Source organism: Equus asinus, chromosome 7 (genome assembly GCF_041296235.1).
Source record: "Equus asinus isolate D_3611 breed Donkey chromosome 7, EquAss-T2T_v2, whole genome shotgun sequence".
Classification (NCBI taxonomy): domain Eukaryota; kingdom Metazoa; phylum Chordata; class Mammalia; order Perissodactyla; family Equidae; genus Equus; species Equus asinus.
The window spans coordinates 53,767,211-53,785,017 of NC_091796.1; the positions used below are offsets into that span (position 1 = coordinate 53,767,211).

At 36.3% G+C, this 17,807-nt stretch overlaps 1 protein-coding gene across 15 annotated transcripts in view; it reads left to right on the top strand.

Annotated features, from left to right (window-relative positions):
- GREB1L (GREB1 like retinoic acid receptor coactivator) overlaps window positions 1–17,807 on the top strand; it is a 240,767-nt gene that overhangs the window by 127,944 nt on the left and 95,016 nt on the right. For all 15 annotated transcript variants that reach the window (XM_044773554.2, XM_044773549.2, XM_070513371.1 and 12 more), the window contains 5 exons: window positions 1,549–1,708; window positions 1,920–2,117; window positions 10,889–11,065; window positions 15,862–16,038; window positions 16,819–16,941. In XM_044773554.2, the coding sequence (XP_044629489.1) occupies window positions 1,552–1,708; window positions 1,920–2,117; window positions 10,889–11,065; window positions 15,862–16,038; window positions 16,819–16,941 (832 nt within the window). In that variant the 5' untranslated portion in view covers window positions 1,549–1,551. The remainder of the gene's footprint in view (window positions 1–1,548; window positions 1,709–1,919; window positions 2,118–10,888; window positions 11,066–15,861; window positions 16,039–16,818; window positions 16,942–17,807) is intronic.

The following is a 17,807-nucleotide window of genomic DNA, read 5'->3' on the forward strand; positions in this document are numbered from 1 at the left end:
ATTTTTATTTTTTATTACAGAAACATTGGATTATAACCTTATATAGCTTTCAGATTTACATCGTAATATATTTCGAATTCTGTGTAGGTTACATAATGTCAGAATCCTTTTATACTCTTAAAAATTACTGAGTTTTGTTTATGTGGATTATATGTATTAGAAATTAAAACTAAGAATTTTAAGAAATATTAATTTTAAAAATTAACAATAAGAAACCCATTATATATCAACATAAATAACATATTTTGTGAAAAATAGCTATTTTCTAAAAATAAGTTAGTGAGAAGAGTAGTCTGTCTGCTTCTGCATTCAGTATTGTCATACATCATGCAGCCTCTGGAAAATTCCACTGTACACATATGAGAGAATGAGAGTGAAAAAGGCAAATATTATCTTAGTAATAGTTTGAGAAGAATTTTGACCTCTTGGACCCCAGAAAGGGTCTCAGGGATCTCAGACCATACTTTGAGAATTGTTGGTATAGCCAATAGTTAGCATCCAATGAATTGTAGTTATTATTGACACACATGGAAATGTTTGTAACTAGCAAGTACTATACAAATATTAGCTATGAGAAGTAAAGGCTATGGTTTCAAAACTTCTTTATATTTTCCTGAAGGATCCTAAATAAGATTGTGATTCAGATGAAACAAAAGAAACAACAATGTTCTTTTAAATAAATACAAGCAATACATAAATGAGTTCTTTGAGTTTAAAAGGCTCAAATCTTGCTTTCAGGAGTTTGTCAATTAAATATATTATTATAAAGCTTTCATTCTTTTTCCAGAGAAGAATCTTTTTTCTCCCTTAGGGTAATAGGATCTTAGTAGAGAAAGAAGTAATTAAATATTTACTCTGAAACCACTGATAGAGTTGGTATGGGGTTATGGTAGCCCGCCAGTTTTAAGGAGGAAGAAAGGCCCTATGTCACCATGTTGGGTTTCATGATTGACAAATCAGTCTTGATCTACTGTTTGGAGAACCTTGACTTAAAGCATTTATTACTCTTTGTTTCTCAGATACAACATCCTTTAAAGAGGCTTTTAAAAATAGTTTTGGACTGTAAAGACTTTTGTGATGTCAGCAAAAGTGATATAACAGATGACTTATACAAACTGTCTTAAGAAATATAGTAGAGGGGCCGGCTCCGTGGCCAAGTGGTTAAGTTCGTGGGCTCCGCTACGGCGGCCTAGGGTTCGGATCCTGGGCGCGGACATGGCACTGCTCCTCAGGTCACGTTGAGGCGGCCTCCCACATCCCACAACTAGAAGGACCTGCAACTAAGATATACAACTGTGTACAGGGGCAGGGTTGGGGAGATAAAGCAGAAAAAAAAAAAAAAAAAGATTGGCAACAGTTGTTAGCCCAGGTGCCAATCTTTAAAAAAAAAAAAAAGAAATATAGTAGAGTTCATATAGTTCTTATCCTAACAAGATATATGGGTGTAGTTGATATCAGCTATACGTATTCTTTGCAGACATATAGCCCTCTAACTATCTCACTTTTCTCCTCTCTTCCTCTTTTTCTTTTGGGGGGGGGGTGGTGTAGACCATGGGGAATTCATATGCTGGGCAACTGAAATCTGCTCGATTTGAAGAAGCTCTCCACAACTCCATAGAAGCCTCTCTCAGATGTAGTAGTGTGGTACCACGACCAATTTTTTCCCAGCTGTACTTGGACCCTGACCAGCATCCTTTCTCATCTGCAGGTAAGTTTCTTAATCCCCCACATTTCTAGACTTCTTTTCAAAGAAGTGGGAATTCCAAATCTGGGGACCTCTGAAATAAATTGAGTAAGTGTTAGAAAATGCTAGTCTCCCTGTCCTCAGATATTCTTTCAGAACTATGAATTTTTCTTTTGGTTATTTTTCCACAAGCATTTTTTAAATTAAATTAGCTATGATTTATTTGTTTACCCAGATGTAAAACCCAAGGTGGAAGATCTGGATAAAGATTTGGTACACCGCTACACTCAAAATGGAAGCCTGGATTTTTCTAGCAATCTAACAGTTAATGAAATGGAAGATGACGAAGATGATGAAGAAATGTCTGATTCGAATAGCCCACCAATTCCCTATTCACAAAAACCTGCCCCAGAAGGGTCTTGCACTACAGATGGTGGGTTTCAGTTCTGTTTTTTTAAATCCCTGTAGTATTGCCTCACTAGTTTCCAATCATTACATGTGGTACTCAAGGCTGGAAACCAGTAATTACAGAAAGGAATGAGAAATAATTATGCTCTCACACACGTTATCTCCTATGACTTCATAGCAGGTGTCTGTAAGAAAGACAAATATTATCACCCCATCTTATAGATGAAGAAACTGAAATTCACAGCACTGGAACAACTTCTTGAGATGGTATGTGGCAAAGGCAAGCCTAGACCCAGGGCAGGGCTTTTCCAGTGCTCCAGGTACTTCCTGCAGGAATGCTACTATTTTAGGAACTTTTTCAGTGTTCTCTTTTCCTACTTCTTTTTGTTCCAACCTCAAAACAGTAGAGATAACAAATGCTTTATATTTACCTTTTCCATTTAGTATATTGTATATTTATATTGTATATTTAGTATATTTCCATCTAGTATATTGTTATCTATAGAAGATAAAAATGTACGTATTTTGATAATCTCATTTTATTTATTTTGTCAACCTCCTCTTCTACCAAGGCTTTAAGCGCACTTTTAAAAAGAAAATCCTAATATAAAACATTTTTAGTATTTCAGGGTTTTGATAATGTCACACATTATACTGTCTTCCCTCCATTTAGTGATATACAGCACAGTTTGCTGACCATCTTGACCTAATTAGTATATGGATTCTTCTTTATCCATATTAGGCAGAGTGCAACTTTTATACCCAGACTAACTTGGACCTGGGGTGATTTCAATGCATGAAAATCTTGGGGGCAGTGGGGAGAATGGTAAAATTTCAAGACATTTCCCCTACAAAGCTTGAAGTGCAAATAATTTGGTGATAAACTAGAGATTCAAATATGCAAAGCCAGATAAATGAGTTTGCACTGTTTGAAAGTTTTATTTTCTCTTGACTTTTTTTTTTTTCTTTTCTTTCTCTCTCTCTGTCTCTCTTTTGAGACTTTGATAAACTGTAAAGGCCTCAAAATCCCCTACGTAGGGGATGAGGAGACTCGAATAATCCTCCTAGTAGCTTATCTGCACCTGATTCACTGCCAGTCTCTAGCAATTAAGTACTACTGCTCTTTGAGTTAGACTTGCTTCTAGCTCATCACTCCTTATGAATCTGCTTCCGCTTGTCACTGGTTTCTTTTGCCCAGACTTTATATAATATATATCAATTTACTTATTATTGACGTAATACAGACCTTTATACCTGTAGAGGTGTGGAAGGTAACTGGCATTAGGTTTACTTAGCTGTTTTGTATCCATTTTCATACTTTTTATATAATTAATCAGTCAATTCATATTTATCAAATAACAACTGGATGTTGAAATAGTGCTTAAAATATTGTCGGATTGTTACTGAGAATCTTGTTATATGTTAAGAATTAAATAGAACCAGAGTAAAAGCTTTAGAGGAGAATTTTGAAATATCAATTTTTATACCAAAAAGTAGAGAAGTGGTTCCCCTGTTTTTCCTGTGCTCTAGGTATGTTTTTAGTTTGGTATCTGGCCCTGGCATTGTTTATAACCAGGTATGGAAAGCTGTTGAACACTCACCAAGATGGACACTCAGTGATCTAGCAGATAGTGAATATGTCTTGAACTTTAAAACATGAGGACGTGACTCTTACGCTGCAGCGGTTCTGTAAAGTATAAGGAAAGGGTAATAGTTATTTTAGAAATAAAGGAAAAAACTTGAACATATAGTTTTTCTGAGAAAAAAGAACTATCCCACCCAAGCACAAGATTCAAACTTCAAGACAACCTGAAAACACTAGTCCTCCACTTAGATTCCTACATCAGCCAGTTTGGTTTATTATAGTTAATTACATGTCCATTATTTGTTTTCCCTTGTTAATTCACCTGAGGGTGGCCATCAAAAACTAAAAGCATATTTTCTAATTTGATAGTTTATAGTTTGTCCATAGCTCTTTCCATTTGGCTCATTCTAAGGTAGTTCTAAGAGTCCTCTCACTCAAAAACAGAACAGCCCTGAAATTTTCCTTATAAAAATGACAGTGAAATAGGGCGATATAATTACTGCCTGGACTGGCTTCAGCATACCACCTTCTCTTCATGGGAAATCCTCTATTTACCCAAGACTTAAAGGAAGGTAAAGCTATTTTTAGAGGCAATTTAGATAAGCAGATACTTAACACCTGATGGGCTTCTGGGGGTTGCCATTCAGATGTAAATTTTGGCTGCTAATTTCTTATGTAAATTATTGGAATCGTGTAGGTTCCTACCCTGCTGGGAGGCAGTTGATTGTCCAAAGGGGTGAAGGGCAACAGAATCTCAGGCTTCCCAATACTGCTTGGATTACTTTAGTTTGTGTTTACAGCTGTGTCAGTAAACTTTCCCCTCCCCCCATTTAGATTGCTGTGTAACCTTCAAGTTAGAGATAATTGGAAAATGCAAACCTGGTTCTCTGAAGTGAAAACCTTGGCTATTTTCTTAAGGAAATGCTGATGAAATTTACAAAGAAGCGCCCTCTCCTATTATTACTTTTTAAAATTAAAATCACTTGCTGCAAGAGTCTTGGTTTTAAGGCGGCGTTTCAGTATTACTCTCAGAAAATGAAACTATTTAGGGGCATGTTAGTCCAATTGTTATTTGTATGCCCACATCGATAACCTATCTTGCCTTGCGTACAGTAAACAGGCTTAGATCCTTCCTTTAGGGTACTCTTTCCCAGATCTTCCGTAGCCTCTCAAAGAAAGATCCTATCTTTTCTCTAGGATTAGTTCAGATGTAATTAAAAATTACCCTAGAGGGGGTTAGCAGGGCTTCTTTTTATTTTGTTTGAGGTTTTAATTGAGATTTAATATTTGATCTTTATCATATTAATAATCTGACGTATTTCTAGTCGTGGGAAAATAGAACTATCTGATACACCAGATATTTGGATCCTATAGGTCTTGAAATGTAATCACATTTCATAGATTCTTTAGCTACCCATTCTTCTTTACAAACAACGGAGCTTACTTTCAATAGTTTTCAAAAAAAACCAAAAAACTAAATATTGCGCCTTGCATGATGTTTTTTTCTGAGTTGGGGATCCCTGAGGATATGTTTTGTATATAATTAGCTGATCTGAATCCCAACAATGAGAGTTTGGAAAAAAACAGTCAGTTACTAGATATCACAGCAAAAGACCAGACCCTTGGCAGGTGAGTGTATTCTCAGAATAACTACAAATTGAACTTAGGAACTTTTCCTTGATTTTGCAACCATTTCTGGCCTTGAATTGATTTCTTCCTGACCCTGGTGTAGGACTCAGCCTTGCCTTCTCTTTCTCTCCTGTTCTTTCCTGTTAATTAAATTGCCTATGTGGCTTGTGTTAGTGAGTAACGAGAAAACAGGAAGATAAAATAGAACATTTAAAAAATAAGTTTTATTTTTATAAGAACAGTTTTAAATTTACATAAAAAGCGAGAAAATAGTACAGAGTGTTATATATCCCCACAGTTTCCCCTATTAACATCTTATATTATTATTAATTTTAATAATAATTAAAGTCTATGGTTTATTTGGGTTCCTTAGTTTTTACCTAATGCCCTTTTTCTGCTCCAGAATCCTATCCAAGATACCATATTAGATTTAGTTGTCATGTTTCCTTACACTTTTGGCTGTGAGTTTCTCAGACTTCCCTTGTTTTTGATGAGCCTGACAGTTTTAGAAATTATTGGTCAGGTAGGAGACCCTGTAGTGGAATTAGTCTGATGTTTTTCTCCTGATTAGGCTGGAGTTATGGGTTTGGGGGAGGAAGATCACAGAGGTAAAGTGACATTTTCATCATATTATATCAAGGGTGCATACTATCCATGATTTATGACTGTTGATGTTGACCTAAATCACCTGGCTGAGGCAGTGTTATCTCCACTGTCCCCTCACCCCCACCCCTTTCCATGCTGTGGAAGGAAGTCACTACACGCAGCCCACGCTGAAGGAACTGGGAGTTTGCTCCACCTCCTTGAGGGTGGAGTATCTACTTAAATAACTTGGAATTCTTCTGCATGGCAATTTGTCTCCCTCCCCCCGCCATTTATTAATTTGTTCAGTCATTTATTTATATCATTATGAATTCTTGGATATTTACTTTATGTTTTGGATATAATCCAACACTATTTTGTTGCTCAAATTTTCCCCATTTTGGTCATGGGGAGCAATTTCAGTTGGTTCCTGTGCCCCTTTAATACTCCAATCATTGTAGGTTTTTTAGTATAAAATAGGACATTTTCTCTTTTCATTGTCACAAACACTTATTGAAAAAAATTTTAGGAGGAGAAGTCTTGCTTCTTCCTTCTTTGAGGAAACATGCTTCTCATAGAATCCAGTCATTGTTGAATAATTATTACTGTTGACCTGTAGGTGTCCTCATATCATAAGTGAGAGAACCCTGAAAGGCTGTAGTACTAAAAACTGTTTGTGCTTCTTAATTTGAATGGACTGTATAGCTTTCCATATACCACAGAAATCACTCGGAAATCATCTTTCTTCCATAGAAATGCTTGCTTTCTTCAGATACTCTCCACAATGACTGTGTCTTCTTTACTCTATCCCTATTTAGTCCAGAACCAAAATTGTACTTTTCCCCCTTAATCTCCCTTTTGCTGCAATGTATTGCTTTCAGTAAGCTCATCAGAAATATCACTCTCTAATCATAGATCACCTTTGTGGCTTAACCATGAATTTTAAGGATTCATCAGCAAGTATGAGATGGGTGGATGCTGACATAGCCCATTGCTGGCAAGGGCTGGTGTGTCAAGTCCCCCTCAGGATCCAGCCTGGAAAGTTGGGTGATAGGACTCAGAAAAAATAGGCAAGGAAGAAGTGATAAGAGAGTGTCCTACATCAGACTGAGGGAAGGTAAAACATTATGTGTTAGAGAGATGTTAATGAGGATGAAGGAGCATCTATCTTGGAGTCAAGAGACCTGGGTTCTAGTTCCACCTTTTTTGGTTGCTAGGAACATTTTTGACCTTGGAACATTTTCTTAACTTTATTAGCCCTAGTTTCCTCATTTACATACTAAAGAGATTGGAGTAGATTAATGTTACCCAATCTTTGACTCACAAACCTCTCTTATAGTAATATATAATCTTTTGAACCCCTTAGGAATTTAAAAACTAATTCTGTTACTACATGGCATATGATAAAGAATTTAAGTAGAAAGTATTTATTTTAGATCAGTATATTAATATACTCTGATATTATTCATGCATATGAGAAAAAATGCCTACATTTTATCACTCAGTAATTACTGTTAAATTTACTTTAAATTGATTGTGTTAAAAAAGCGTGTTTTGTTGATAAATTCAAAAATAAAATGTTATACTTTTTTTGAGGGAAAGAGGGGACTCAAATGTATTTAAATGTTTTCTAGCATCAAAAAAAGTCAAAATCTACTTCTAATACTCAAGTTTTGGAATTTCTATATTTAGGATTAAAAGGATGTACTAGTTTACTTTTTATAATTTTTGCATTTTTGCTCTATGTGATGAAAACATTTCAGGCTGCTGTTGGTAGAATTTCTCTGCAAATAACATGCTGCTGAAAGAGGTAGGCTTTTCCCTCTTACATGAAGAGCCAAATTGGATTATAATCACCAAAATTCTTCCTTAACGTTGCTTTTTTTTTTGGTGTCCTGGAAACATATTGGTGTATTTAATATAATTTTATAATTTGATGAGTGGGGTTGAGATTGAATCTAACTTTCATATCTAGCAAAGGCACATTTGTAAAATGGTTGTGTTCATTAACACAATCAGTCAATCAGTGCTCCCCAAGCTTCCCATCATTAACAACAGCCCATTATGGGTATAAATTAAGCAACATATCAATACATATGACTGATAATAAAAACAATTTAAAATTGTGTAATAATCAAACCACACACTGATATGGGGTTCAACCAAGTGACTCCTGAGTTCAGTCAACTGGTTTCCACTCTTCCTACATGTGTAGCATGGAAGGCCCTTAGAACATTCAAAAGTAGGATGTTAGAATAATTAGTTATTAGTTTTTAGAAATTGGGAATGATGTCTGGTTGTGTTTCCCATATAATTCCTAAGTATCGTGGAATATCTTTATGAATTTCTGGGAGCTTGATAACTACTTCTTGGGAAATTCTATGTCAGATGATCTTGAGGTTAATATAGCTCTGATATAATAAAAAGCTTTTAATAATTTGCAAATTGGTACAAATTGGTACAGACTTGTATCTCCATCTAGCCCACTCTAATATACCATGAGTCAAAGTTGTAGAAAGATTGTATTACAACTTCTTAGTGATAGAGATAGCTTCTCAAGCATCCTGCTTGCCATGAATAGACAATCATGAACCTCTCATCACTGGATTTTCTACACCTTTTGGGAAGATATTTTACATGTTCTGCCTTTTGGAGCAAGTCACAATAAAGTTGCTTCTTCTTAGGGGAAATATGCTTCTAGGTTTACTGTCTATACACGAATTAATAATTCCTTTGATTAAAAAAATCAGTGCTCCTTTCAGGACCTTAAAATGCCTCCTAGCTTTAATATTTTAGAATTGGGTGAAAAAGTCTGTGTTCACCACTCATGGTTTTAGCTCTGAATTATAACTGTTCTTAGCTTTTCTTTTGCCAAGTTGAATGATAATGCTTTTTGTCTGTTTTTATATAGCAAACTTCCCATGTCTTATGTCTCTGAACATTACTGGACTCATTATGTAACCTTGCACAAGTTCTTTAACCTTTTGGAGCCTCAATTTCTCCATCTATGAGAAAGAGATAGTAGTACCTACCTAGAGTTGTTGAGAGGATTAAATAAGATAATCTATACAGCGTTTAGCACTGTGCCTGGTTTATGTTAATGCCTCCATAAATTTTAGTTGCCATCAATATCATCATCATCATCATCAGTTTCCAACTTTCAAACCTGTGAGTCCTGTTCCTTAATGGGCTTGGGCGCAGCAGAATTTTTTTAAGAGGTTCTATGTATCGATAGGCTCCAAAAAGTGTTTGTTAACTGAATAAATAATATGACTCACATGTATAAATGACTATTTTTCAAATAAATATAGATGATATTGTGAATAATAAAATACAAGTTCATTTAAAATTGTTAAAGAATTCACAGTAACATTTTGATGTTTTTCTCAATTCACAAACACTAAAAGTTAAATTTGAATTTTTTAATGTTAAAAGGGAAACTACAAGCTTGAAATGGTTGAACTCCATTGTCTCGAACCTTTTAGTGTTTTTTAACTGAATTTTTCCAGTTCCATTATATCTACTTTTGAGATTTGATGATCCAAACCATGCACCACAGCTTCATACAATGTTTGGATGTTGTTTTCTTTTTATTTCTCATATTCTAACTGATAACATCCAATTGTTTGTTGGCATTTGGTTACCATCATAATATGAATTGATACTGAAAGAATCTAGTATGGTTCTTCTGCACTTTTTATTGGGCAATATTGATGGTGGTCTCAGGTTTGTTCTACGATGTGGTGGGTTAGATGTTTGCATCCATCTTCCACAACTCTCTGAAATAGCATTTATTATACTTTTATTCAGCCTCTTTGAGTTTCAAGTCATAGAAACCCAACTCAGACTAGCTTAGGTAGAATGAAGAAGTTATTGGAAGAGTTCCCATCAAAAAGTTTCATGACCAAACCATGGGAAAGGCAGATACAGCTGGGCTTCAAGGATCCAAACAGTGTGAGAACATTCCTCCTGAGCCTCTCGTGTCTGCTGACAGACTTCCCTCACGGGGCAAGGAAGAGCTGGCACAGAGCCATGTGAGCCAAGCTTTCCCTGGCTCCATGTTCAGAATTCCTAGGGAAAAGGCTTTCATTGGCCTGGTTTATGTCAAGTGCCCACCCCTGGATGGATCAACCATGGCCAGAAAGGTGGGATATGAGAGTGCCCCAACTTGGATCAGGTGCCAGCTCCAGGTCAGTCTGGGATATCACAACTCTCCAGGGGAATCACATGATTAGAGAACAAGAAAAACTCTAATCATCTCCCAGAAGAAGTGGAGATTGGTGCTTTGCAACAGAAAATAGCTGTGCTCTGTAATATTGTTTTGTGATTATCGGTTCCTTATACATTCTTCCAATTGATGACTATGTGAGTTCTTAGAGGAAGATATATTTTGTTCAACTCTATCCCCGGGCCTAGCACAGCATCTGTTACAATTGATTTTTAATAAATAATGAACTAATGAATTGGTGTATCATATTATGATATACAAAGTGGTTATGTAAGGTTTTATCATGTCTTGTCATGTCATATCTAGTGAAAATAATGTAACAGTTCTGATTTCTAGTTCTAGCCCATTCATTTATGAGTTACCAAACTCTGAGCTTCAGTCTCTTCCTATGTGAAATGGAGAGCATCTCTTTTCTATGATTGTCCCCATTTAGAGAAGTGAATTTGCATTAAAAGTAAAAATACTATATTATGTGCATATAAAAATTACATATGTTTTTCAAAGTTTTCTTGTATTTATCATTTGCTTACTTGTGGATCAGAAAATATAAAGTCATCAGTGTTGGCTGAATAAGTCAGAAACACCTCCTTTTAGTGTCTTTTCTGCTCTGCTCAGAGGGCACATGAGATAGATTTATCTTGTAGTTGGAGTACGTGGACTTTAAATTTAGTCCTTAATAGTGATTCCCACAGGTAAATCTACTCTCCAAATGGGTGATAAGGAGATATAACTTCTCTAAACATTTCACTGTGTCCTTTTTCCGGGTTTTTAGGTTTTTGTCAAGCGGGAAAGGATTTGCGTTTGGTATCTCTGTGTATGGAACAAATCGACATCCCAGCAGGATTCCTCCTGGTGGGAGCCAAGTCTCCCAATCTTCCTGAACACATCCTAGTGTGTGCTGTAGACAAGAGATTTCTACCAGATGATCATGGAAAAAATGCACTTTTAGGTGAGTATTCATATCTATAAAATTCCTTCCAAGATGCAGTTAAAAATACAACTTTATTTTAAAGTTTTTAAAAAATCACAAAATTGGGATTATATAGTTTGGTTTAAGTATGAAACATTTTTTCTTTTAGTAACTTCTTAAAAATTAGCTTTCATTTTTTATTCGTTCTCAAAACACTCGCCTTAATGAAGAGACTTTTTTTAACCAGGCATTAAAGGACAGCATGTGATTTATCAAAAATTAATATTTTGTAAAACAAAGTGGGATTCACTCTCTGTAGAGTCATTGATCTGGACCTGATGTCAAGTCAACTCTCAATTATTCGGCTGTGGAATGTCCACTTTGTAAGTTATTGGTAGTTGTTCCATACCACGCATTATTCCTAACTACATTGATTGATGTGATTCTCATATTATATTTATCATTAGTTCAACCAAAATAACTAGGAATATACATGTGATGTAACATGTATAACTTTATCTCAGAATTGTTTTACTTTCTGGTATTATTTTGAGTCTGGGCTTTTTTCACAACATGGCTTCCCTACATCATGGTAAATAACGAAGAGGAGATTTGTTTTTTAAATTATTTTTAATAATTCAAAGGACAAATAAGAGGCATGTGAGATTTGTTGCTTTTTTGCTGCTGTGTTTCTTTGGAGTTATTTTTGTTTTTCAGAAATATCTCCTACTGGAGATGGACAGATAGGTGTTTTCGGTACAAATATCAGTAAAAAGGAAAAAGAGAGAAGAGGGCACAGAGTTCAAGCATTGTATTGATTGTGAAGTGTATTTTTGTTTGTTTAGTATTCTTCCTAATTATATGGTGTCATCAGAAAGTTTAGAAATACATAGATCAATATCTTGACTCAGAAAGTGACCCTTCACATGCTTTGTAAATTTTCCTAAAATTATAATTCAAAGCCTTCTCTTGGTTCATGGGAAAAGAAGTGATAATTTTCACTTTTCATAAGACTCTCATGAAAAAATGTTCATTTTATATTTCTTTTAGTGAAGTTGAGCAGATGTTTTAATATAGAAGCCTAATGGTAAAGTTTATAATTGGACCAAACTAGCAAAGAAGGTCCAAGTATTTGTTCATTCATTCATTCAGCAGCATTTGTTCAAAACGTGCTATGTGACAGAAATCACACTAGGCTGTGATATGGGGGCACAAAAATGATATGACACAGTCCTTTCCCTCACAGAGCCAAGAACCTAGGCGACTGTGGTAGAATGACTTTGGGAAGCTGCTGCTTAGCATTTTAAAGCATCATAGTTTCATCCAGTGGAACAGTTCGTATGTGGCTCTGACTACAGACATAGAAGAATCTCTCAGAATCCTTTTTGCTCAGTGATTCCTCATGACTAGAAGAATCCTTCTAGGATACATCATGGAAAGGACTCAAAGCACCATCAGAATAATAGATGTCATAGTCCTGTGTAATCAGGAATATGAGCTTTGGAATTGGAGCTGGGTTTAAATCCCAGATTTGACACTTAGTACTTTAAGCACTTGGGCAAGCTACTTATCCTCTTGAAGTCTCAGATTCCTCATCTTTATAAAAGGGCCAATAATGCCTACCATGCAGGGCTGTAAAATCAGATGAGATGATGTTTATCAGGCACCCATCCAGCACAGTGCCTGGCACATAGTACTTGCTCTAAAGAGTAAGTTATGGTAGTTATTCTGCCAGTCCGTCATATTCATTAAATACCATGTAGACTTGGAACATTTTTTACTTTTCTAGCCCTGTAAATAGATGTAATTTTTTTAAACTAATTTTTCTAAGTGAACATGAAGTGCAAAAAATGGTAGAGGTTTTTTCTTAGACAACATCTTATTGAGGGGCCGGCCCTGTGGCCGAGTGGTTAAGTTCACGCGCTCTGCTTCGGTGGCCCGGGGTTCACTGGTTCAGATCCTGGGCACAGACCTATCCACCACTCATCAAGCCATGCTGTGGTGGCATCCACATAGAAGAACTAGAATGACCTTCAACTAGGACATACAACTATGTACTGGGACTTTGGGGAGGGAAAAAAAAAAGAGGAAGATTGGCAACAGATGTTAGCTCAGGGTCAGTCTTCCTCACCAAAAAGCATACTTTGAGGAAAAAGAGGATCTTATTGAGATTTTTACGTATTCAGTACTCTATTGTTCAAAAGTTAGTATTCATCCAACATTTCTTACTTAGGATGGACGATTTTAGAATGCATTAAAATATAGTGGGAAAAATTTTAAACTTCCAATATTCTAGAATCCCTGTCGACTCCAATATCAATTTGTCTAAATTTTTATATAAATTACGCAGATTCCAAAGGCTATGGGGGAATTGATTTAAAAATATATTGATCCACTTGGCAGTTCATGTGTCCCAAATCTACTATGCAACTGGAAGACTTGATTGACAGAAAAACTAGAAAGGTAATTTGGCTGTAAGAGGTGTTATTTTTTTGTGATAATGACAGCGAGAACTTTGAGCAGATAAAAATCTCTCTTGAACCAAGAATAATATTGAAACCATACAGAATGTTAAAAGTGGACTGTAGGATTTAACTCTTTAATATTGTTAATTCTCATCATTAATGTGAAGTTTCTGTTCTTTGAAAATTATCCAGATTCATTGCTTTTCTTGCTTCTCACACTCTCTTCCTTTTCAAAAACCTCAGAGAATAGGCAGAGGAAAAGATAAAAGGTAAAACTTAAACTCAGTAATTTGTTAATTCTAATTCTCACCGTAATCTTCTATAAACTACTTGGGATTATCAGATAAGCCTCATTTTTTTGGAACTGTTTTTAATTATTTTTGCTGAACTGTTCTTATAGCTTTTTACTGTGTTTTGGGTATGGTACATGTGCCTCACAAGCCAGACAATTTTCCATCACATTGCAATGTAAGTTACACAGAGGCAGTGGTTTTGTCTGCTTTGTTCTTTGCTGAAAACCTGGTACCTGAAACAGTGCCTAGCACATAGTAGAATACAAGTATTTGTTGGATGGATGGACGGATGGATGGATGGGTGGATAGATACATGGATGGATAGATAGATGGATGGATGGATGGATGGATGGCTTTAGTAACTTGGTGAAATAAGCAGTCATTGACTTTTTTTTTTTTTTACCTATAGCTCCAAGGTATTGGACAAATAGCCAAATGCTCTCAAATGCAATCTGTCTCTGAATATATTTTAAATAATTTATGAAATTATATTGATGTTTATATTTCTATAAAGTGACATTAATAAACTAATTACATAGAATTACTAATTTTATGTAACTGATTAGAGTTTTTGCCTATCTCTCGTACACCACCGTTTTCCCGGTGTTTATTTAGCACAATGCCTGGCATATAGGTAGGTGCTCAATAAATAATTGTTGAATAAATAATAATAAATTGGACTACCATTTCTAAATGCTCTGAACTGATTGTCAACAGTCTGAGATTGGGTCATTGTGAGATATTCTGTTTTTAATCCTCATGGCCTTTCTCTTATACGTCTGTTGGCTATATAACAGTGTTATGTCCTCGTAAGTTCACAACCAAAATAACTCATCCTCTTCCTGTTCGCCTTTTCCTCTGTGTGTTACAGGAGACTGAAAAGTTGATTTCCAATAAACTAAAGCATGGCCTGTCATCCTCCCAGCCTTCTCCATCTCTTCTTTCTATGTCACCTGCTCCAAGCAGGGCACTGAAAGTTTTATTTTGTTTGATTAATCTGAGGAATTATTTGGCTGTTAGATCTAAAGGAATAATAAGCTAGCTTGAGTAAAGGGGGATTGAATAAAAAGGAAATAGGAATCTCAGGGAACTCATTTCAGAAAGTGCAGCTGGATCTGATAGAAACTGGCAAGTTGACAGTGCCCTGAGTTTACACATCACTGTCCATGCTCTCCTATCTGCAGAGCAGCTTCTCTTCACAGTTCTTAGTTTGTTCTCTCCCATACCTTGGCTGACACGTGGTTGATGTAGCCTCAACTTGGGGTTCCAGTTTTAGAAAACCTTATGAATCCAAGGGCTAGTACCATCTGACTGACACTTTTTGTATATATTTCAAAATTCCAAGAGAGAGATTCTGACTGTCCCAGATTGGATCAGATATTGGTCCACAGTCTAATCAGCTGTGGCCATGGAGGCAAGGTCACATGGTGGGTAGAGCAGAGAACCAGGGCCGGCAGGTTCTCTATGAAGGGAGTATGTGGAGAAGAAATAGTGGATATCTCTGGGACCAAACTTTTTCATATTTTTATGTCACCTATGTAAGTTTATCAAATGATACTGTCCACTCTGTTTCCTTAACCATTATCCTTTTAGAGCATTTCTTAAAATTTAAATTATTTTCTGTCTTTCACTGTTAGAAAATAATGGCTAACAAAATTTTGTACCTGCTTTTTTCCTTTGAATAATTTTCTTTTTTTTTTTTTAAAGATTGGCACCTGAGCTAACAACAGTTGCCAATCATTTTTTTTTTTCTGCTTTTTTCTCCCCGAATCCCCCCAGTATATAGTTGTATATTTTAGTTGTGGGTCCTTCTAGTTGTGGCATGTGGGACGCCGCCTGAACATGGCCTGATGAGTGGTGCCAAGTCCGCACCCAGGATCCGAACCAGCGAAACCCCGGGCTGCCGAAGCAGAGCGCGCGAACTTAACCACTCAGCCACGGGGCCAGCCCCTGAATAATTTTCTCGAAATTAGGAAGTTATTGGGTCAAAGACTGTGACTATTTCTATGCTTTTTATATGTAAAAGTATTGTATCAACTTACAAGGTCACCAGTAACTTTGGTTTTCCTCCTTTCAGGGTTTTCTGGAAACTGTATCGGCTGTGGAGAAAGAGGATTTCGGTATTTCACAGAATTTTCCAACCACATTAACTTGAAGCTCACCACCCAGCCAAAGAAGCAGAAGCACTTAAAGTACTACCTAGTCAGAAGCTCCCAGGGTGTCCTGTCAAAGGGACCTCTTATCTGCTGGAAAGGTAGTGTCAGCTTCCAGACCGGAGAGGGAAGAGAAGGGAATGAGGATGTTATGATAATGACAAGTGGCCCATACAGGTTTCAGAATTCACGTGTGATATAGATAAATACCCCAAGTTCAGAAGGCTATCCAAAGATATAAAGCCCTCTGACAGGTTATTTGACTTGCTCTTTCTATTTTTAATAGAGACCATTCAAGTTTAGGAAAGTGCCTGTCTCTTTGAATCTATCTTTGGGAGGGTGGAGTGCAGCTCTCAGGGAAAAAAAGGGACTCTTTCTAGCTCTTCTGTCATTTAAAGAGGGCCTCAAATTGTCAGTTCCCTGGTCAGTTGCTGTTTCTACTTTATTTAGGTTCTTTGGTAACTTTTAAGCATCCATGTTCTTCTATTTTAATTAGAACTAAATATACTTTAGAATAAATAATGCTCTCTTTGTAATACCTGGGAAAATATACTATTCAGTTGACAAAATTTTGTTTCTTTTCAGTTAGGAAGAACTTAACTAACTTATTTATAGAAATGAATCCAGTTGAAACTTCACATCTTCATGTGTTTGATAAGATTTAACACAAATTCTATTCATTATTCTAATGCAGTGGAATATCTAATCCTTATTCTTTTCAGCAGTTTCTTAGATGCTCAGATTTTTTTTTCTCAATAAGGAAAGTGGCTGCCACTTAAGAAGCAGCAATTTATTTTAGAGATTTTATGCATTGTATCCCCATCACTAGTTTTAACAGAATATCGATCTCCTCTCATAATGTGATTCTTTCTCCTTTCCAGAATGTAGAAGCCGACAATCCTCTGCTACTTGCCACTCTATTAAACCAAACTCTTCAGTGTCATCAACTGTGACCCCAGAAAATGGCACAACTAATGGATACAAATCAGGATTCATTCAGACAGGTATGGGGCATTTTCTTTTATAATTTCAAGTAGCAGATGTATATTTATTGAGGCATTTAAAACTTACGGCTGGCTGGTTTGAATAGAGAAATCTTAAAATAGAGGTATTACTTGAGTTACTATTGGAATTAGATTTGAGATGGGTCAGTCTGTGGGTGTCCAGAACCCAAAATCTCAACAGTCCTGCCAGTGCTAGGCAAGGGATGGAGAGAGGAACTGACAGTTGGTAGGAAACTTAGCTCAAGCATAGGACCTATAACTAGAGGAGTTTCATGGTAGGCCATAAGGGAAATCCAGACGTGAGGGAATTCTATGTCATAGCTCTCAGCTGGCATGTACTGGGGACATGCTCATGAAGACTGGACTCCCAGGGTAGAGCTGTAACTAAGCCCACAGAACATTATAGGGAGTATTGCACCAACTGGGATACAAAGTAAGGACCCATGGTAGGACTGAAGATCACAATGGAAAAATCCAGATCTAATTTTTAGAGGTTCAAGATAGAGGCTTTGCTACAAATAACCAGAGAAAATTTTAGTGCCTGAAACTAGGTTACAATATCAGAGCAGGATCAGCAGAATGGCTAATCAGATACTGAGCAGATAAGTGACTAGTCTAAGGCTTCTAAAAATTCCTCCATTATAGAGGACTGCACTGGCCCAGGCCCTGAGGTCAGTATAAGGCTCCAGGTGGGACTTAATGTTTCCAGGTGGCTGAAGGGCTAGAGAGGTATAACCGAAAAGATTGCTGCAGATAGTATTGGAGGAAATTATTGAGAACCAGTCTAAGTTATATCTTAGTCAAGAGAAAACTATTTTACAAGAATTTTTGAAAGTTTTTTTCAATTCACTTGTTTTTTTGTGAAG